The 23,963-nt window shown below is 37.4% G+C and overlaps 1 protein-coding gene across 1 annotated transcript in view; it reads right to left on the bottom strand.

Annotated features, from left to right (window-relative positions):
• TENM2 (teneurin transmembrane protein 2) overlaps nucleotides 1-23,963 on the bottom strand; it is a 782,568-nt gene that overhangs the window by 98,377 nt on the left and 660,228 nt on the right. Inside the window, exons 12-14 of the mRNA XM_082771651.1 lie at nucleotides 17,676-17,881; nucleotides 9,792-9,987; nucleotides 6,891-6,992 (exon numbers count right to left, since the gene is read on the bottom strand). Of these exons, the coding sequence (XP_082627777.1) occupies nucleotides 6,891-6,992; nucleotides 9,792-9,987; nucleotides 17,676-17,881 (504 nt within the window). The remainder of the gene's footprint in view (nucleotides 1-6,890; nucleotides 6,993-9,791; nucleotides 9,988-17,675; nucleotides 17,882-23,963) is intronic.

Below are 23,963 nucleotides of genomic sequence, written 5' to 3'. Positions count from 1 at the left end.
AAGCCATAAAAGCTTTCAGAACAATGAGAAGTTAATATTTTGCATGTTAAAAAAATGCATTTTTTTTTTTGAAAACTCTGTTTTCTGTAATATTCCTAAGATAAAAGTATCTTTTGATTCCTATTTCCACTTTCTTAACATTCCCTCACAAAGGATGCAAAGGATACAAAGCAGCACTTCCTAGCCCTACACAGGGAGCAATCTGTGTACTTCTGTAGCCATTCTGCTACTGTATATCAAATTTATAGCAAACATTTGCTAAGCCTCACATTTAAACTAAAAGTACTATAGGAGGGACAGATACACGTTCTTAAAAACTAATGAAATACCTCAAACCCTTTTTGGAGTCACGACCATCACCATCACAAAGGATTCAGCCTGGGACCCTTTCTATTTGTTGCTCCTGTTTAAATTGCCAATTAGAAAGTGTCAGAGTGGTGGATTTTGTGCTGGCTCCACTTGTCTGCCTGAACCTGGATCGAAGCTACCATACCATTTCATGCAGGCAAGCTAGCAGCTGATAGATGGCAATGACTGTCAATCATTGTCAAAAAAGGTTGTGTCTATTTATTTATTCTGTAATTCTTTTAGGCACAGTTAACTGCACACACCTCTTCTCAGAGCATATTGTGGTTATGTAAAACTATGAAACTGAGGGCATACAGGACAAGCACTGCCCTCTACACAGAACTCATTGGAAGGCAACCAAGAACATAATCAGTATGCCTGAAATGAAAAATGTCTGCTAATAAAAGGTGAGACTGGGAAAAGGATAAGGAAATTTATAACAAAGGCATTTTAAGGTACTGAGCCAAAGAGGTGGGAATTGCTGGAGAGGAACAGTGCCAAAGACAGCCTTGTCTCAGCATCAAAATGATGCCTCCACCCACTGTGAGGGGGAGATGTGAGTGACAGGCCAGAGCTGCTGCAGCAGCAGCACATCCGTAAGTTGGCATACACAGACACACACAGAGAAAACAAAAACTAACCCACCCAGAAACAGATACTGAGAAAGAAGCTGAACAATTTGGATTTTGTCAGCCGCAAGAAATGATGCGAGGTATGTGTGGGTGACAAGTCATGCAGGCATTATTTCCAAAGAAAAGAACAATTCATTGTTTATTTATTTTTTACTTGTGCCATGCAAGTGAAGAGACACGCTAGGATTATGAACACAAGGAATGTTTGCCAATAAAGTTATTTCTCTAATTTCTGTTTTCTCTCTAACCGACTACTTCTCTGCCCTCCCCTGCACTCAGTCTGTCACAGCGGACAGTACCATCATTCGATTCTCCATGCCGCTCAGGTTCATAATCTGGGTGTTATTTTTGATTCATCGGTTCCCTTGCCTCACAGCCAAATTTTGACAAAGTCCTACAGATTTCATCTGCATCGTATCTGTTTGTCAGAATTTTGGCCTTAGCTTTCAGCAAATAAAATCCACATCAAACAAAAATCTTTTTCTCCATTATGGATAAATTCAGTCTTCTACACTCATGTCTGTGTTTAACACTGCTGCATAAACCCCATTAATTTAGCCTTTAGCCCTGTGACTCCTCTTTCCCAGTCCTGTTCCAGGTTTTTCCTCTTATCACAGGAACAGAAATGCCATGTCCCAGCTTTGTCTGTAGGTTTGTTTCGCCCCAGACTGCTCGCTGCTAGAATCTGACTTCCACCTCTTTGGGACCTACAATATTGCCACCACTCATTTTGAAAGCTAAAGCTCAAAACAGCTCTTTCCTATGCTCTGCCTCCTTTGAAGGCACCATCTTCCCTGGATCACCTCATGATATTAGGTACTTGACCCGTTACCACCCTTTAAAAGTCCCTTTTTTACCACAGCATTTCCCCAAACTAACAACAGTTACAATGCTCTTATGTTTATAACACCACCTACACCATTTGTTTCCTTGTATCTCCACCTATGTCAATTAGTTCCCATTTATTCCCTTTTAACTTGCATTGACGTGGTAAATTCTTGGAGGTAGACACTACTTTAATCTATTGCTTTTATAACACTAACCACGATAGATTAGTTTGAAGGAGTAGCACAATCTATGCATAAACACTTCTGTGAAGCAAAATGGCATTCTTCATACATGACTGTTCCTCTCCCTCTTTTCTCTGATAAACCAAACCTTATGGGTACCATCACATTTAATCCAACCTACCTTTCTTGTCTATGATCTTTTATTCCAAAACTTTGCAGTGGTTCCCTTGAATAATGCACCCCCATTCGCCCTGAGGGCCCGACGTACTGCCTGACCAGGGGTCCCACATTTTCTGTCAGGCCATGTGCAGGACAGGCAAACCAGAGGGGCTATGCAAGACAAGCTCTCACCTTTCCCTTCAAAGTCCAGTGACCTTCTGCTTTCTTGCACTATTTTCAGCTCCTATAATTTCTAGCCAAGTGATGAAGACAAATACTGTTTCCCTTAAACACAGAGAGAAAATACTGCCTGCTACACATTATCAGCATGTGTCTGCCGCGTGCTCTGCAACAATGATCCGAGTATGGAATTATTCAGAAAAATGCACTCTGCAGTTCATGTTTTCCCCACTGTGAGCTCTTCCAGAACCTCATGGCACCGGACATTCATTCTGGACATGGTACTAAGAATAGTTTCAAGCAGCGTATTCACTAAAAAAAATAAAAATCCTTTATGCACTTAAGGATTTTATCGCCCAAGCAGTAAGGCTCTGAATAACCTCAAGCAAAAACAGTTTCAAACAACTGAAATTTGCATGAGAAAATTCTGCTGTAGCAGCTGAGAGGAAGAAAACATTGCTTTTTCTAACAATTATACCTTACTTACCTAATAATTGAAGACTTTTAATATTTTTATACAGAGATTAACAGTACACACATAACAAAGAAGATGACAATAGTGGGAACTCTTATCATGGTGTGGGCAATCATCAGAAACAGCAAATCCATTAAAATAAATTTTAAAAAAGACTACACTTTACAGCTTAGCAACTATTTCAAACTAAATAGATGTTGCAAAAGAAATAAAAAGAAATTTTAAAAACCTACCCTTCTTTTTATACTTATTAAAGTGGCGCCGTCCTTTGCCAGTAAGCCAAAAACAAACAGAATGAAAATAAAATAATGAAAAACCCACACAAGGAGAACAGGAAAAGAAACTGAGTATAACATAAATCTGAATCATTAGAGTTAAAAGAAGATTAAAGAGTCAACTGATCAAACAAGGTTTCAAAAATCTAAAAGCCTTGAATCTATTTAGATTAAAATATTAAACATGTTTCTTTTTGCATCACATAATTAACTAACAGTATCTGCTAAATGGCAACTGACAAGCTATTTAACTCATATTTTTCCTTCTTTTACAAATCAGACACCATTTCTTAACAGGCTATGCTCATTGTATCAACAGAGAAATCCCATGCCATGGTACATTGTTTCACCTTTTCAGTTTTGCTAAATATGGTTATGATGCAAAACTAGTATTTTAAAATACAAAATCAAAAGTGGCTCTGAGCACATTTTCAAAAGAGTATATGCTAGTGTCTTTGGAAGTCTTTTTGTTAATGGAAGGGAAGAGTTACATGCCCTCCAAAATACCATGAGATGAAATCAAATTACAGCCAAATCTGAGTCACTTCTGGGAACCCAACTCATTGCAACACTGAACTCTACAAATGGTGAAAAGCAGGATATGAAGGATTCCTGCCTGCAGATTTACCACAAGACTGCGCAATTACAAGACCAAAATATTACCAGACATAAACACTGGGAACACTAAGAAGGACATCTTGATATACTTGTGTGGGTATGTCATGGAAGTCACAGAAAAACAGAGATGTATATAAAAAAGTGGCAACACAAAACTAACAATCATAGCTGCAAGCCTGATTCTTTAATCAATCCTTGGTCTTAGCATCCCTTCTTATCAATGACTTCTATAGCTATTTCTGCACAGGAGGTTACTCACAGTGCAGTTCAATTCCAAGCAAATTTTCCACTGACTTTAACCATGCACTCTTTCTTTATCAGGATACATCTCTACCCATAGAGTTATCTTTTGATTATGAGATTTTCCTTTTCTTTAAATGCCATATTTTAACCACATGAGATTAAAACGTATTACCTTTCTTGTGTGTTAGATGAAATTCTTAATTAGGTTAAACTCCACATGATTTCAAAGTGAATCCTGTCTGAGCAAGAATGAAGTAAATCTGTTGAGACTGGCTACCTGAGAATAACTTGTTTCCACAGATAAGGGTGAGAATTAAAGCTCCAAGTATTTGGCGGGAGCGTTTGGCAGGGTGAAATGTCCTCTAGTTCAATCAAGGCATGAAAGTGTATTTTAGCCCATGCGTTGGGCCAAAAGTTCAGCGCTTTCTAATCATTTTCATGGTACTTTCCTGGAGCTAATGGATCTCAAGCCCAATCTGTGCTCTCTCATATATTTCCTTCATTTTAAGCTTTCAGAACTACATGGATCAAGTAAAGTAACAGAAGGAGTACCCATGCACTGGAGTACCTGTGCACTGTCTGTGAAGTGAGCAGATGATTCCCCTCAAGATTCACTGCCTCTGATACCCTCAAAATCATCCTTGCAAACAGTGATTTAATAGTACAAAGGATCACACCTCACATCTCTCAAACTTGGGTTTTACCCAGCATGAAGTTCTCAGGCTACTCTGTTACTGCATGAATCAAGTTCTGTGAGATATGTGAGGAGCTTGCTCACTTCTTCTCTGCATTTCCCTATTTGAATCTTGCCTTGCATTATTTTACAGTGGAGAACTGAGGTATTGAAAGATGTGTTGCTAGGGAAATAATAATAAAAAAAAATCAGATGGAAAGAAAAATAATTATCTTTCCATACATGTGACAGTTTAAATAGAAACTTAACATTACAGTAAATATATAGTACATGAGTCCAAACATCTAATATGCTGGAATAGATTTAATTTCTATCTCATTTTATTGTGTTTTATCATTCTTTCAATCCCCAATTTTGATTGCTATCTCCTGAAACTGCTCTCACATGTAATCAGCATTCAAGTAAGCTGAAAAACCTGTGGCCATGGGTAACAGTGCCCATGACATTGGTGAGGCACACTGCCTTTACACACTAACTCAGCCCCATGCTTCTGGGTATGCCTTACAGTGTCTAAGATGTGCAGCTCTGTGCTTGTATATATACATGAGAATTCTGCCAATATACCCATTTTATCATTTTATGTAGTTTTTCAAGCTTCTTTGTTCTTTAGAAATACTATGATGTTTGACAAAGAAACGGTAAGACAGGTGAAAGAAGCTTCCACAAAACCTACTTTTGAGGGTAGAGAGACAACATACAAAGGACAAGGCAGGAAGCAGAGGGAAATTTCTCAGGGGCTGTTAGAAGCCTGACAGAGTTTGACAAGTACCCTATTAAAAGGTATCTGATGTAGCCTGAACAGACTATCTCCTAGCACAAAGACAGAATACAGCGTTACACAGAGGTTCAGTACACAATGCAGGATTGCTCCACAACTCAAAATGCAAATGAGCTGATTTAATGGCCATGTATGTGTAAAGAGTGGCAGTGAAGCACACAGTCATTACATGCATACTTTCACAGGTTAACACCACAGAAATGCATATAGCTGTCAGTGTGTATTTATAGCACACATTATCACACCATTTCCTTTGTGATATACAGATGTCTTCTCTATATATTTGCCAACCATCATAATTTCTCATGTAATCAAACAACATGCACTCTTTATTTGAAGCAGTCTTTCAATTGAGTAGGGCTAGTGCTGAAATAACATTAACTTCCCATGGCCCTTGGGATCTCTTTATTTTTTACCCTACTGGGACACTTCTAGGAGCCAAATACAGAGATACAAAATAGAAATGACTCTCCAGTATGGGTCTAGCAGCTATTCAAGGAGCACTTGGTAGCCAGGCACAGGTATGGTGGGTCCCACCCTGCTACACCATTGAAAGAGGTGGGGCCACAATGAACTGTCCTCAGAACTGGATCATGATCTAAGAAAAAATGAGCACCCTTCTAAGGCCCTTCAAGGCATTTTAACCGCTTTCAAATGCCATACTCTTGGAACACTAACAACTCTATCCCTGTGGAAAACAACTGTAAACAAGTAATAACTATAAGGGGCCTAAACCTCACATAAACTAAGGAAACAAATTGCAAAATGTTATAACTGTGCTCAGGAACATCTGGGAATTCAAGCAAGTCATTGATTTTAGACACCATATGTGCTACTAACTGTATAAACTAAAAAGGTCTTCCTTTATGAATCTTCCCTGTATGACAGCTATCCCAAACTCTCTGAAAAAAATTGTAAACACATACTGCCAATCCACAGATGTCTTTTGAAGTTCTGTGAAATCCTTGATAATCACAAATCTCTGAGTTTTAGTAGTTAAAATTTACAATCAAAACTCAATATAAGGTATATTTTAAGACTCTGTCAAGTCCTACTTACTTGCCTAAATAAAAGGTGAACTTCCTTTGGTGAGGAGCAATTGCATATGCAACAAAGCTACTGTGAACTAGAAGCGTGGCTTATCCAAGACAGAATATATATTACACTCTATTAACAAGATAATCAGTCTTTTATTACAGACCAATTCATGCTTATCAGAAAGCACTGATAATTCATCCACTTTTACAGAAAATAAATCTTTTCTGCCACTTCTGCCTTCTACATTTGACAAAAAAGTTGTAGCTAGGCAAGCACATCAGCAATGTGGCAATATTTCCACCTGATCATATTTAACTAAGAAAAAAAAGAGTATTGATCTACTTGAACCTAGCTTGGACCCATGCTAACTAGCAGGTGCTGTAGATCCATACATCTCAAACACACGCTGTGGTTATTTGTAAACACAAAGAAAACAATACCTTTAGCACAATCTGCTCCGTGAAATCCTGGAAAACAGTGGCAGACACCAGACACACATTCACCATTCCCATGACAATTGCGCGGACAGTCTTGCACTGAATCTGAAATACAAGCATCACGGGTATATTAGTTGGCTCCTAGGTTGCAAGTTATTTGCCTAGTTTTTCTTTAATTTTGTCTTCAATGTTTATAAGAACAACAGCTAATATTATTAATGCCACAGAGTTCAGGTGAAGTGGAAAGTTACCAAGATCTCTAGCAGCACGAGTAACTGTAGAGATGTAGTGATAGCCTACAAGTCATATACCAAACCTTCTAGCAACATTAGCACTCAAATCTACTGATAACACCCAAACCCTTTGTTCAAACAGGTAGACAAAACTGTTTCTTATGACCTTTATAACTATATTTGAACTCATGTTATGTATAAAACATAATGCTTCGACAGGGAAGTTGACAATCTTCCTCTTGCAATTTGACTTTGATCTTGCACAATGACTTTTCCACGTGGAACTGATTATCCCAAGGAGTGTAACTTTTTCTTCTACAGACTGAAAGCTTCATTAAGAAAGTTGACAGAAACATCTGCTGTACCTGACAAAGAGTAGCTCTTTTGCTATGGCAAATAGTATTTATCCCCCCATCCCCCCTCCCCCCAATTTAAAAAAAAAAGTATAAAAGGATGAAGAGGTCTGTAAAACCAGAGAGCAACATTTAACTCTGGAGTTAAAGTAACTGACTGAAATGCTGAAGACTTCCATAGTCTGTGAAGTATAAGCACACCAGCCTGATGATAAAATTTCAGCTGTACCAAGCTATTTGCTTTTTTCCCTAATTTCTGTTATTATTTGGCTGACACAGTGTACTACTTTGCATGATATAAAGTGGAAATGAAACACCAATTTTGAAATTAATGCTTAGAATTCTATTCTATTTGAAGGCTGCTGGATTTGAGAGGAACATATTTTCAACACTGAATTATTGGAAGAAAAATATAATTGTAATGTTGTAATTTCTCACTGTTACTCCCTGTTGTTGTAGGACCTATGGTCCTAAACTAAATGACTCTGTCAGTCCCAGACACCAACAAATAGCATCTACAGAACATGGAAGATAAATTTTGGATTTGGAACTAGTAGCACCATACAGAGTATTTTTCTGTCCAATTAAACTGAAAAGAGGAAAAGGAGTCAAGCCCAACTTCATATCTAATTTAACAGTTGCAAACACTAAGTAAATAATAATAATAAAACCTACAGCAAAATTTTAAAACATGCCATTCACTTGGCCTCTTGAAATGATTCATGTAAATAATGAAAAGAAAAACTGTGATGTGAAATGGTCAAAAATATCGACTTATCTCATGAAGAAATGCGTCTATAGATTTATTCATTATTTTGCTTCACGGCTCACAAAAGGATGTTCTTTGTATTCAAACCATGGTAAATTAACTATTGCCTGTGAGTTAACATCATTTGTGTTATTCTTTCTCCTCTCCCACATCAGAAAAACTTTCAGCTCTCTCAGATCCTTTGATTAGGAAATATCTGATACTGGGTGTGTGTAGAAGAACCTCTTAACTGGATAAAACACTGTATTTTTCTCTATATTTCAGTCCAATTACTACTATTGCACTATCATATAGTCTACCTGACTATTAGACCTTTGAAACTCCTGAAAGCTGTAGACAGGGCAGCCCTTTTAAGGACACCTTATCATACCTGATGATTTTCTAAGAAGCACAGTATGGGAATACCAAGATAAAAGCTCAAATGTTGATGTTTTTGGAGAGGCAGAAAATGCCTTCTATGGACTAATTCACAAATCTATACATAAATAGGCACAGAGCCTAGTAACTCTCAAAAACACATATGAGCTAGGGAAACAAAAAACAGTGTCTCACCTTAATTGAGGTTAACAGAAACAATTATATCCATACTTAGTGACACGATATTGGCTATCCTCTTACACCCTTTAGGACATAAGCCTACAAACTTTGTAGTGATGTAAAAGAAGAATTAAGCTTTAAAACATTAATCATGCAAGGCTGGAAAAGACTTCCAATTATTTTTCATCAGACTTACAAACTCAGTTTGAATTTTTGGAATTTTTCTTTTTCTATACTAATGGAAATTACAGATTTACAAAATGCAATGCCATTTAATCCAAGCAGCCAGGATGGAATAGCATGTAGCCCATCTAGTAGTTTTTGATGCCACTGTGACAAGACAATCACCAAAGCTCATCAAGTACTTTAACAAATCTTCTGATTAAGATTGGAGAGCATGCTCAGCGTGGCTTTCAACTAAATGGAACCCTATTCTAACAAAACTGCAGGCTTCTCAGATCACAGACTGGATGCTCTTCTGCTCTTGTTCCATCATGTTGAGATGACGGCCCACCATTAGGTGAGTAGCAAGCTGGAAGACTGCTTATAGCTAATTAACAGAATGAAGTCATCTCTGGGGTGACTGCAAGCAACCCCATGCACAGGTGTCCGTTTCTTGTACCGTCTTTCCACAAAGACTAAGCACCTCTCCTGTTGGATACTATTCCCCTCAGGTGTAAAGCAGGTTCTCTGGAGAAGCAAATAGGTATAAAAATGACAGAGATAAGGGAGAGGAATATTAACTGGGGAATGCTTCAGTCCAGGCTGAACTTATCTGACCATCTTGTTTCCCAGAACTAACCTCAAGAACTATAGGAATGGTAAAATCTTAGAAGAGAAATCAGGAAATTAAAATCAAAACCCTTTTAACAGACTTTTTGAGAGTAGTGTTAAGAAACAATTGAGTAACAACATATGGACAAAAAGACTGAATGCTGAAGACTGTATTTTGACTTCAATCACGGAAAGGTATCAATAAGAGGAAAAACGTTCAGCTTGTGGTGATACCTACCCAAAATAACTGTACTGAAAGAGACCACTTCTTTGTCCTTGCCGTCATTGTAAAATGCCAGGTGCCACAAACCCACATCCAAGTACTGAACAAACACAGCCTCATTCTGAACGAGGGTCTGAATACTTCGACGTTCCCGTGGGGACTCCACCACACTCCATTTCTCTTTCCCATCCAAGCGCTCCATGAAATCATACTGCAAAGTAGAAAAAAAAAAGAGAAAAAAAAAAAAAAAGAAAACAAACAAAACCCCAAAGAGACCTGAATACAGAATGATATTTATGATATTTCAGCTCAAAATCTAACACCATGTGCTGTATTAAAAAAAAAAAAAGTCATAAAATGGAATTTCTAAAAGATGTAACAAAGTAAAACTACTATTTACTGAATTTCCATTGAACATATATATGCTGTGACTTATCCTTTTTTAAACAGTGACACAGAATTATGTATCTTTTCTCTGCATAGGTGATCAAAACTGTACAAGCAGTATTTCTTGACAGGCTGAGTTTTCAGAGATCAGATGAAATCATTGCTTTGACCCATCACAAAATTTTAGGTTTCTGTACAGCTTTCAAAGCTGGAAACCTTCAACTTAGGAGAGAGACATCCTCTCCTAAGCAATCACCTACAATAAATTACTGTTGCATGCAGTACAGACGTCTCAGATGTACCTCGAGACATATAATTGATTGGACACCCGCAGAACGCAAAACCAAACAGGAACAGCACAAACAAGGAACACATCTGTCTAACATAAAGTAACTTCGTACTCAATAAAAAGACACTGTAGAAATGGTACATCACAGAGCAGCTTGCTTACCTGAGTTGGTATGTAGAACGGTCAGGAGGTAAATAGGATACAAAAACCAGAGGGAGCATGGAAAGGAATAACACAAATCAGGTGGCTGAAGGAATTGAACTTCTATTAAGGAAAATGGAGAATTTCTGTTTGGATGCTTTCCAAGTAAGGTAGAACATTACATTAATCTTTGGAAAAGGGATCAAACAGAGCAAGTGATTATTTAGAGTATAAGAGGGATGGCACCATTAATGGCATGAAACTAAAAAAAGGAAGAAAGAAATTTAAGATGAATGTCAGATAAGCTTCCCATCTATTAAGCTCAGTAATAGCCTCCCAGTGGAGATGCCACTGCATCACACAATTAAACAAGGCTGGAAGAAATATTGGTTAATCTACTATAGGGAATAACTCTGCATAGCAAAGCAGCTGGACTAGATGTCCTAGCAGGCTTTTTTCCCTTCTGCCTTTAATGTCTTTGATTCTAGAGCTCTCAAGCTGATGTTATGCTCAACTTACAGCTCTCATAGCCCCTATCTAAGGGCAGTCCTTAAGAAACAACAAAAACAATATATCTAATTTTTTGATAGCTGTATAACAAGTCCCCTGTGAAAATACATCTTACTTTAGACGTATTTATCTATCAAGGAGCAGACAGATGCCTAAATAAAGATGTATGTGTTCAATTAAATACTGTAACAGTATGTGCTTGCTGGCCAGTGGTTTCATTGCATTCCCGTTATCACTAGAACATATTTGCTAGCCCCACATTTGTGACAGCTCTAAGAAAGCCTACACCTTCCCTCAATTTCAGTGGAAAAAACAAACCACCATTTTGCATCTTACAGAGACCAAACATCTGAAAGGGCTGTCTTGTAAACTGAATTCCACTCCTTAGCAGCGAGTCCTAGAAAATAATACACGATACGCAATAAAATAATGAAGATTTTCCCTTTTGCTAGCAGAGACAGACAGATGGACTGATTTAATGTATTAGTGACTTACTACACAGCTTTTTCAAACTGGGTTACTAAAGCTGACCTTCCTGTTTGAAATTTTGTAGCAGTTATAATATGAGCCACAGAGCCTATGATACACTTGGCTGTACATCATAGGGAAAAGGATGGAGGTACTACTGGCTTCCTTTTAAATACGTGGTGCTATGACACCAATATGGTGTCATAGCAGCCACAAATGAAATCCAAGACAGAGTAGGAATTTCAGCCCATGAGTACTGATGTTGAAGGATATTGCCACAGTAAGTGCATTATTCCTTTAATCATGGGGAAAGGTAAGAAGTGACACGAAAAGTTTCACCAAATTTTAAATATCTAATTGCCATTCATCAAGCCCTTTTTGCACAAAGGATTTCCACAAAAGAAGGTAATTTAGGTAATTAGTGCATTTAAGCCAATGCACACCAGAGATTTAGAGAATTCTGGCTTGTCAGTAACTCTCAGAGCATCAGAGGTGCCAAACACACATGTATCTCTCTCTTAAATCAATGACATTTGGAAATATTACTAAAACCTACTGTCTAACAGTCAGAGGTTAAGGACAGACTCATCACCTCCTTGGGAAACGTTATTACTTGGGCAACATCTTGGGAAAAAGAAATCTTGCTCTTCAGAACAATTGTTCACAAAGGGTCAGCTAAGGAAGCAGCAATAAAAGCTGACATTTCTCACTGGCAACATGCTGTTCATCTCTGCTTGTGCTGGCAGGTTCCTCTGCCTCCCCTCTGTTTGATGCTGATTCTGCCTCATATAGTAGAGAAGGCTCAGCAGTTGGCAAGATCGAAGGGGAATAGTAAGTACTCAGGCTGAAACTGCCTGAAGTAGTTTTAGCTACAGAATCTCTTTTCACAATGACAGGTATGACCCAGGGAAAACAGGTCCCTTGGCATGGCTCCCCATAAGGCTACACTTTTAACTACACTCTATAGAGGCTGGTATTACCCATCCTTAATTAAACCGTGAAGAACTATGTCATGTTCAGGCAAAAGTGTAATGACTAAACATCAGTAAGCTTACGACTTGTGAATTACCAGTGCAAGCTGATATAGAATATAACAATAAATGCTTATCCCTCTTTGGATTACTCAGTGCTGAAGGACAAAAAGAAGGAAGATAATGCAGTGGTTCCCTGGGTGTACAAACCTTAATGTGTCAGCAAATACTGGGTATATGTAACCAAAAATCTGAAATCCCTGACCAATTGGTTACTGAGGAGGTACTGTGACTTCATAACTGGATTAGATTTCTTCACACAGTTGGCTGGTTCATCATTTTGCTCCTTGCTGTCCCACTGGTTTTCTGATTTACCCCACTTGCATGATTAATTACCGTTGTATAACGCTGTGCCAGAAATACCATTCTTGCTTTAAAGCTACTCATTCACAAACATGTACAGACAAGAAGACCCACCTAAGAATCGAATGTAAGTACTTTCATGATCTTTAAAAAAACTGCATAGTGGCTTCTTAATCTAACAAAACAACTGCTAAGGAAGAGCAAACTAGATCACATGTACCAGGGAATGAATCTAGTCAGCAATCAAACTATGTCTCTGAAGTAATTTGGAAGATTCATTGACATTTTTATTTATTTATTTTACTATCCTTTATATTTTGTGGCTTCATACAGAAAGTCACACAAAAATGACAAAATCTTCCCATAAACAAAACGCACAAAAATCACAAATGACTGCATTTTCAGAGTTCAGTTTTGGAGGGGGCAGTACTTACACGATTAAAGTTCCACAGAAAGAGCTGACCTGCCAGTTTACTTCTCCAAATTCCAAATTCCCATTTTCCATTACTTTATTTATTTTACTACACAGCATACCAAAACATACTTTTACTTACAAACTTAAATTTCATGCTAAATTCTCTCTGGCCAATTTGTTTTTATAATTTCTCCCTTCAGTGCTTCCTATCTTCCTCTGATGCATTTTATTCACAATCTAATAAGGATTTTCTTTTTCCAGTAACCACGGGGAGTCAGAAAAACAGTTTGGGAACTTTACATGTATATGCTAGTGACTACACTGCAAAACGACATCCATATAGCACAGGTCTACTGAGAACTGCTGCCTACAGGAAGTGAATTAGTTGTGAAAGCACAGTGAAGCAAACAGAGATTGCAGGGGTCAAGAGTGGGAACACAATCTATGTGACCTTTATTTTTTTTCTTACATTTGAAACTACTTGCATGCCGCCATAAAATCTCTAACCGTCTTTGAAATTAGAAACTGAAAAGAAAGATTTCTGAGAGCTCTTGTCTTAATAATGGATGTATCTTCAAACGGAGGAAAAAAAAATAAAAAATACCCCCCTGAAACATCTGATACCCACTGCAACAGTCAAGCAATTTGTTTTAATGTCTAAATGTGCGTCTTGAATGTGACACAGCAGAAGCAGCACAATGAAGCACAGTGTTCACTGTAACAGCACCATCACATAGCTTTGAGGTGACCAGAGCACTGAGGAATGTGCTTCAGCAGCAGCCAAAAAGCCAGGAAACACTGAGCTTCCCCAGATATTCAAGCTGTTTCAAGCAAAGACAGTCCTACATAGAAATGGTTTTCATTTTGATATGAAAAGTTTATGAATATAAAAGACTCTGCTGGAAATTAAGGCAAAACAACTCCAGGCATTGCCTTCTCCAGGTATTATAGGGATGTTTCTATACGGTTACTTTAATTCAGGCATCATTTGGAATATTCAAACAATGTGTAGTAACATCATATTTGCTGTAATCTCTGCAGAGTCACTTCATGCTGCACAGATTGGAGGAATTTTACTTGAAAGCAATGTACTTCTGTTTCTAGTTTGCCTGCCACTCAAAAGTGCATTTTTACCTCTCCTCTAGAGTTCCATTCCCTATACACATGGCACACAACTCCGCTTCTAGAGAAGTTTACAGCTACATCAGTTTGACTGACTAAGCCAGGCATTTGGAATATTTGCTAAGCAATAATACAGAGAAGGTTAAATCTCAGCAGGGCCCACAGACAGGAACCGCATCTTGTTGTCTCAGGTTAATCATGTACTTAATTTGCTGATTATTGACTTGTTCCCACAAAGGATTTTGCTTGGCTTGACATATCAGCTCTGATCAGTGATGAGCTGTCAAGTGAAGTTGTTCACTGCAATACAGCTCATGTCCCTAACTTGCAAAACCAAGGATTTCAAACTTCAGGTTTAGAATATTGTCTGGTGTCAACTTCAGACTATTTTCATTCACACAAACCCACTCTGCTTCTTTCTGTCAGAACCAGCCTTCTTTCCCCCAACTTCAGTGTGTAACTGCTTGCATTGCTTTTTCCTAAAATTATTTCTCTTGGCAGCAGTTTGGTTGGATTTTGATACAGCAATCTTATGCTGCATTACCCCATTGAAAAGTGCCGAGACCCTGCACAAATACGGGGAAGTAATCCTGCAGATTATACTGATGGATTTCATTAGCTCCAGCTAGGGATGAGGGATGGAATTGCTTCCACTAAATAAAGACTGAAAAAGAGGTTCTCCAAGGAGGAAACAGTAGGAAACAGAGTTGATATTTCTAATAATTTAATTTAACAGAAAGGTTTTTAAATCTATATCCAATGCACGCAATGTCTAGTGAAGGAAGAAGAACTCTGCTTGATCATAGCCTCTCAGATGAGAACATCATAATGAAACCTAGAACCAATACAGCTGATCACAGTGCAATAGAAATTAAAGTTCATTTTCAATTTCAGAAAATATCTTGTACTACCAGTTACTTCCAGGTGGATTTCTTATAGGAGATACAGGCATACCTCCATCATATGAAAGTCAGACGATTATAATTAACTTGCAATTACAGAAAACCTTGACAATCATTTTGGAGTTTTGGTTGAGCCATTTTCACTTCATAATTTATACTTTTGTTTGTTTTCCTCAACTAAATTCCTTTTTTTTTTTTTTTTTTTTTTTTTTTTCTTCCATGGTGGAATGATATGGAAAGAGAGTGCAAAAATTCTGAATTAAATGAATTAATGCTCAGTGAATTATGCTGTTAACCTCACCGGTACAGCCAAAGATCCACAGACAGAACCTCATCCCCAAGACAAGATATTGAAATGCAAGTGCCAAAATCAAAACACTCTCAAGAAAGGCCCCAGCTTTGGAACATATTCTCTGTGGATATCTTCTACAATGCATGGATATCTGAAAATGACTTAAAATTATTCAACAATCCATTACAATTTTCCCAACCTACCTAATTATTGTACGGAACTTCAGGATGTTGTATGCTAGCCCCTAGCCATACAGAAAAATAACCTCTTATCATTCCTCCTTGATTTGTGGTCTGCTGGTCTTTATTTCTTACCAGTCAGATATATTTGGGTATCAGATATATAAAGATACTCAGTAACTCAAAGAACGCTTCATAACAGTGTACAAGAAGTCAATGGATTTTGGATAATCATAAAGCTACCTGTTCACAAATTCTTAAAAGTAGAGGTCACAAACCCTTGTAAATCTCTTCTCTCATTTTACCCAAATCAGCCTAAAGATTTTGTTATTCTTGCCTATAGGCTGAACCAAAGAACATGATCCAATGCACACTAGTTCCACAAATTTACTTCACACTGGGAAACAGATCCAAAACTCAGTTACATACGTGTACTTTCCACAGAAAGTTCATTGCTTCACTCTTTGTACCATGAGTTTGTGCCTGTACATGGACACAGTTCACTCAGGGCTGGTATCTCTTGCAGGCACTATGAACATACTTTCTCTGTATGGCAACACAATTGTGTTGAAGCCTCTCTGCTTTTAGCTGAACCTTTTATGTAATTGCAGTCTGCTTCCCAAATGAAAACATAGCATCAGTTCTTTGCAAATCAGGGCAAGGCATCTATCTATCAATGTTAAACAAGGGTGTCCCAAAAGGGAGCCTGGAGTTCTACATTTGATCTTTGGAATTCATATCCTAAATAAAGCATGTAAGTTTAGGTGGCAATTTTTGAATGAAGAACTGATTTTCAGCAGCAAGGATATGTGTAAAGGAAGGGTTCCTTTCCAAAAGCTGGTTCCTATTTCTCCTTCCCTTGCTCTCTAAAGAATGGAGGCTCTTTCCTTTTAGTATGTGTAACTGCAAAATATTATTTCTCATTACACTTCTAATCTAAGTAAACAAGATTCTTCCCATTCACATTAAAAACTTCCTATACGTTATTTTTTCTCTCTGTAAAATAAAATGTCTACATATTCTTACAACAAAACTCCAAACACCACTGAACAACCTATAAGAAAACAATACATAAATTTGGCCCTACTAAATTTAAAACTATCTTTACCAACAGCCCTTAGCTCAGTACTGCAGGGTTACTGGAAAAAAAAAAAAAAAAAAAAAAAAAAGTGCTGTTGCTGAGCTTTCAATTCTGTAGCTGGTTAGAAATAAAAAACTGTGGTTCCCAAGAGAAAGACTTGCTCAATGTCTAAATGACACATTATACCTTAATACCGCCTTTGAGGGAAGAGTAGTAAAATAAAATCCTTCCAGACATGACCACTGCATTTTGTCCTCTAATATGGCTGGGTAGCAGTGATGCCAAAGTTTTTTGCATGCCCACCAAATGCCATTTCACCAGGATGTGGAGTTTGAAAGTTCTATGAAATAAACCCAGAAAATTATGTGTTATCATATCTAGCTGTACATTCATTCCAGCTGTATACCATGCTTCGATGCTGTGAATTTGACCATCTCCATTCATCATTTTTGACTGGTGCATAACTGGATAAGTCCACTGCAACTGATGCCACAAATTCCTCAGAGATTTAAAACCTCGAGTGCCAAACTGAAAGTTATTTTAAAAGCCTAACCAGCAAGAACATCATCCTTGGTTATTTCTCTCATCGATGTTCTGTTAGGGTATGTAATAATCTAGAAATCTTAATACCAGGGCAAATATCACAAATTAAGTAATTCCCAGCATACTGCACAGAATCCCTAAACTTAAGCTCCATAAGCTCAAACATAAATGTAATATAGATTCTCCAAACTTCTGCATTTTCACATTTAAAACTAAGAAATACATCGATAAAGTACCTGGGCATGAGATGGTGGGAGTCCTCTTCTTATATAAACACCAAAAAGAGCATCCTTCCCTAAGGATATGTTGAACTTCAGGAACTGTGGCTGGCTGATATGGATCTGAGACCGCCAAAAGACTCCAGGGGGCACTTCCTGGGTGACCTTGCGGCCAACTTCTGTTTCTCCACTATCTATGCTGCTATTCCTAGTTACCCATGGTCCTATAAAATGAAAAACAAACAAGTGAGATAACTGCTCTTAATACAGGCATTCTTAGCAGTGATATTCAAGATGAATATCTGTAGCAATGATGCTGTTTATATAAAACTGTGACTTTCTTATTCTGATGCAATTTGTTTGCTGTTTCAAACAGTATGTAAGAATTTGTTCCATATATATAAAGAAAGGTAGCTTTGACCCTTTTTCTGTGGAGCACCTGAAATCTTCCAATCCCTCCAAGCTTTGAATGCCATGACTACATAACTACAATCTCTTTACTGATCAAATACAGTAACAGTTGAGTCAAACAAGCACATACAAATTTTCTTGTGCTCTTTTCAGCTGAACCTTCTACGCAACACACACATGCATATATAAATATCAAAAAGGTGAACTGAAGTTATAATTTCAATCTGAATGAACTGATTGCAAATATTCATTACTATTGCTCTATATAGTAAAGTAGTCCAATAAGCTCTGAGTCATAGACGAGAGTTTACTGAAGAAATGAAATGCACAGAAAAGGATTTAGAGGACAGTGTCTGTACTCCAAAATGCACCTTCTCACTCTTTTAAGAAAGTTAGTACATCTCAAGTTGCTCCTTTTAAGTTCTCTCTGCCTGAAACAGAGAGACTGTCTACACATCTCCCTCTTCCCACGCAGATTTGCTGGGTTGGTTAAAATCCATCATTTGATGGTTCTTCCTAATACATTATAGAAGTCAAGACACGAGGCCCTTCTGGCTGAGCACTCTGGCTTCCAGCCCATGAAATAGCCTTTAAAACACCCTGCAAATCTCTTCTGTTTGGCAGCTGAACAGGATGGTTCTTAGACTACACATAATTTACATATGGAGTATTTCCCAGCTACAGTATAGAGTAATGTTTGATTATGTCTTCTGATTATGTTCAGAAAAACATAGAAATTTCTGCTACCATCACAGAAGTCTGAAGCTATCATGACAATCTCACGGTGTGTATGTTAACACACACTGGATGGTACTGATACCTATAATACAACTTGACAGTATTTGTTAAAAGCTCAACTGTTTCCTTCGTATTTTTGTTATGGTGTAATGTTATTTTCAATCAGTGGTGAGTTACTGCTGAAATGTTTTCCAGCACTGTATGAATGTAACAGGATGGCTCAGAATGACACATAATTCCAGCAGGTAAATACACAATAACTTTTCTGTCTTGACTATCTTTAATTGAGAGCTGCAATAGCATGGTTTCAATTTTAGATTCCAAATTATCTGCATTAGCAGCACTTACACTTGTACATAATGGAACAGATATTATGTTGGCAGTGTCTTGAAATGGTAAAAGAATGCTCTGAATACCAACTGCTGTACAGGTTTTGGTAAGTTGTTTTTTTTTTTCCTTTTTCTATGCTAATGGCTCTACAAAAACATTATGGCACTGACAAAAATGAAGAAGCTGCAAAGACAGGCTGCAAAGAAAGGAGAAATGGTTGAGAATGTCAAGCAAGATGCCCTTAGAGCTGCACAAGAACTGCAGACACATCAACCAGAGTCAAGCACGTAATGTTTCATGAAAACTACATGATTTTATTTCTAATTGATTACTGCAACAGAGGATATTTCAAAGTCCCTACCTCTGTGAAGTCAGGCACCATCACACGAGAATTTAAATTACTCCATACCTATGTCGGTAGGAAAACAGATGCAGAACACACGAAAGCACCTGATGAAGGCTGCACTGGGATCACTTACGGAACGGGAAGTCAAACTGAAAGTTGAAGCTCCTTCTTCTCCTTTCAGTACATCACTCTATTACACATCACGTTTCTAAGTCATAGCAATATTTTTTTTTCCCATGCTCTTGAAATGTGTTCTGTAAATTATTTCTTTGGAAGCAGACTGTACATACTTAAATGAACATCAGCTGTATGTAATCTGTGAACAGACTCCTTGACTCATTCTAAAGAATTTCGTTCTTCAGGAGCAATAAATTCACAGTGAAAGAGAAACATTCAAAGAAAAAGCTATTTCCAGGAAGTATTACAGTAGGCATTATTATTATTATAAAAGCTGTATAAGGAATAAAGGTGAGAAGATTAGTACACTAGTGCCTCTTCCAGTATTCTCTGTCCACTCACCAATGAATTATCTGAATTATATATTTTTCAATTTGCTCAATTTCATGACTACAACAAAGCTGCCTCAGTCCACCAAAGTTGGTGCAAATCTTTGAGAAGCAGAATAGTGAAATCAGCAGATGTAATCTACTTCTCAAAGCACCACGTAAAATGAATGTGAATCTGTAGCCCAGATCTGTTCCACATTAGTAACCACCCCTTCTAAGAGCAAATTTTAGTAAAATGAATGCTCGTTACACCACCTCAAAATTGACATGGTATTGAATGACCTTGTGCATATATCTGATTTACAGATTTTTGACTCAAGCCTTTTTTTTTTTTTTTTTCTACATCAAATAGAGATTAATACTGCATATTGCTTCAGCCATTAGACCTCACTTTTATCCAAGTGCAAAAAGCTCTCCGAGCATGCACCAGTAATACCACCATCGTCTCTGCTGGAGTTTATGGCTTCACTGGCTGTTAAAGCAGCCCCAAAACACCACCATTAACTTTTGCTAACAATATTGCTTTGAAGTCAACTGAATATATATTCCCTAGAGTTACTTGGCAAATAAATTGAATTCCTACCCCTATTAAAAGGCAGATCTTCAACAGAGGCTCAAGCTTTAGTACTTCTGGATGAACATAGCCTTAGTCTCCTTTGTTTTTCCAACATTCTGTTTTGTAAAGCTGAGAAAGGTGTCTGTAGTAATATGTAACCCTCTAATACATCAAGCTAAAACCAGAATATTCCAACCTTCAAGAAAACCAGCATTACAGTCCTACTACTTCGGTGCACACCTCATAGGTAAACAACCTACCAAATATCAAACTTTCCCCTAAAACCATTAGGGGACCCATTTTTGTATTTTCTCATTGAAATTATGAAATTACTGTCTTAAAATTTGGTGAGAACAGCAGATAAGGCACACGAATTTATTTAATCAACCTAAAAACATGATTCAGGTTACTAACACTGAAATAACCCAGTTCAATTTGGAATTATTTTAGGAAGCATCTCCCCATAGACGTACTTTTCTCGCTGTAGTACATAAATGACCTATTTTCCAGTTCTACAAACCACTCCTAGAATATGGCTCAGGAAACTCTGCTTAGGAAAAGAATTGTGACAGCTAGAGAAGTTCAATGCAGTAGAGGATTTTAAGAGTGAGTTAGATGAGCATCAAGTGATAGATGTGTGATCAAGACATACTTAACATAAATGACCCCTTATCTTTAAGTCTTTATTTTTTCTAGTATGGCATCTCTCTGCTCTGCACCCATGCCATGTGTATGAGAAACTTGGCTGCTGCCTTGTCTCTGGCATGTGAAAGGGTCCCTTATTTTTAGTTTCCAGAATGTAACACATCTTGTTTCTATGGCTCTAAGTTATAATGCTGAAGTAACATGACTTAGAAATGCTTTAAGTCCTGCTAAAATAGGAGTTTTATGTTTTTGACTAACTTCTTGTAAAGATTTAAGTCCAGGAAGCCAGAAGAGCTCTAAAGACTATTCATTAGTGAATTATATTCTCATAACTTCATGCTGAATTACTCTCCCATTATGATAAAACACAGAACCTGGAAGAGCATCTTGGTACTTTGTCACAGCCAATGCACCTGAGCTGCTCATGATCTCTATGTTCTCAGGTGATTATTTGTAAAACAGAAATATTAATAATGATTTATTAAAAGCTCTCACCTTGAAGAGAAATGCAGAGCACTCACATAAAAAATACTACAGGAAGGGTCTCGACACTGACCTCTTTGATGTTCCTTCCTCCACAAGTTAGAAATACAGAAATGAAATGCAAAGTATGTACACGTATGAAAACTGAATCAATTCTCAGACAACAGGCTTAAATTTACTTTAACTTAAAAAGCAGAACACCTAGCTTTATACTTCCAATAGTTTTTTTTTTGTTTTTTTTTTTTTCCTCCACTAACAGCTTCACTTATAAACTTTGTCTCTAGAGACTCCTAAAGTAAACTTCTCTTATAGCTTCCTTCTGTCTTCACCTCTTAATGCAGCGAATGCATCTTTCCACCTGATTCACTCCCTCCAGGTATTTTTGGAACCTTTTCCATTTTGATGGACCACTGCAGATCACATTCAAAGACCATAAACTGCAGTTAAGTGAAGTTACAGATGTGACAAACTGACAAATCTGGGAAGAAAGACTAATCCAAAGAACTCATACTACTGTGAGCAAATAAAACACAAAACCATTACTTCTGCTGTGGGTGGCTGTCTTTGAGTTTTGTTTGTTTATCTCATAACCCTATGGATACTTGATTCCCCCCCATGATTTCCTCTCTATAAACATCTGCAAAAGAGAGTTTTAAAAGCATACTTCTTCTTTTTACCCAGGGGAGCCATTTCAATCTCTCAGTCAAACATATATTTATCAACTAAATAACACTTACTCATTTAAACTGCTGTGTTATTTACCCAGTTGAATTACTATTTTGGCATATACATTTGAAAAGACTGTTTTAGCACTCGAGTATATTTGCCTTTGAAGCTATCAGGCAGGCAATACATGACAACAGCAAGGCAAACTCCCCCACTTGTCAGCTGGCCTCATCTTGGAGCTGGGGTCAGCTTCAAGGTGGCAGCTGGTCCAACATGCCCACTCAGCCTTTCATTTAAATAACATCAAGCAGTGTCAGCTATGCTGGCAGAACTGTATCTACACTGAAACCAGATACACTTGGTATTAGAGATTCCTCTCCCATACCATAGTCAAAATTAAAAAATAAAAATTAAATCTGGCTACCACCAGTGTTATACTACAGACATTCCACTGAAACAGCAATTAACTTCAGCACTTTGACGATGCGCCTAGCAGTGCTGACTGTAAAGCGTCTTGATACCATGCTGGAAAAATACCTACCTGAAGAGCCATCCCAATGGACTGGACCCATAATGAACTACCAAGATCAGCTGTACAACCACAAATTAAATACAAGGCATAAATATCACAATTATTGGTTAAAGATCATTCTCCTTCACTTTTTTTTTCCTGTACCTCTCAGTTTCTTATAGATCTGTGCTGCAGACACAGCTTTCTTTATCTTTTGATCTAACGTAACAGTCTGTTGTTATATAGTTATGAATTTTCACAATTGACTGAGAATTCCAAAGAAATTTATGACATAGCTGTGTAAAGAAAGCCATTTAATAGAAAAAAAAAATACAATCCACTGACTTTTGGAAACAAAACAAACAAAAAACCAACAACAACCAAAGCACAATAATTACAATTGTTTTCAATGACTATTTTTTTTCTTGGGTAAATTTTCTTGGGTAAATTTTTTTCTTGGGTAAATGTTCATTTATATAATCAGGCATTTCTTGTTATTTCAGAAAGGAAAATAATTAAAAATAAATAATTTAAAAAAAAAGTAGAAAATGTCTTTTCTGTACACATTTCTCCAGCTGAAAATTCAGTGTTATGCACTATTATCTCACTTATCAATCCCTCCATGGACTTCAAAATATCTACTACTAATACCTAAGTGCCCTAGTACCAAAGTGAAACACAGGTACTTTTTTGAAATGTGTAAAGTAGATTGACTGCTGATGCAAAACAAATTTCCAGAGCTATAATAAAGTAAAAAGCCAGGAAATGAGGGTCTGTAGAAGCTGCTATGACACTTCTTGAACTTCAGTTATGCTGAGGATGCTGAGGTAATAATGAGCTCTATTTAGTGAAGTGAGGAGAAAGGAAGCTTCTGAATTTGTATGAGCTTTCACAGGTCCAGCAAAACAGCTTCTGAAACAAAATCCATGTCTCAGGTTTGTCAGCCAATATTCCATCACATTTCTATTGTGGTGAAAAGAAAGAAATTCTGCAAAGGGACCATCAGCTTAAGACCACTGCTCTGGCTCAGCTGCAGTCAAACAATCTGACCCTGCAAGAGGAATTAAAATACATGTTTCTTTATGACCTGGACACACCTAAAAATGTAGCCACA

The sequence above is a fragment of the Aythya marila genome (genome assembly GCF_965140915.1).
Source record: "Aythya marila genome assembly, chromosome: 14".
In the NCBI taxonomy this organism is placed as follows: Eukaryota; Metazoa; Chordata; class Aves; order Anseriformes; family Anatidae; genus Aythya; species Aythya marila.
This window is presented reverse-complemented; position numbering and strand designations above follow the sequence as displayed.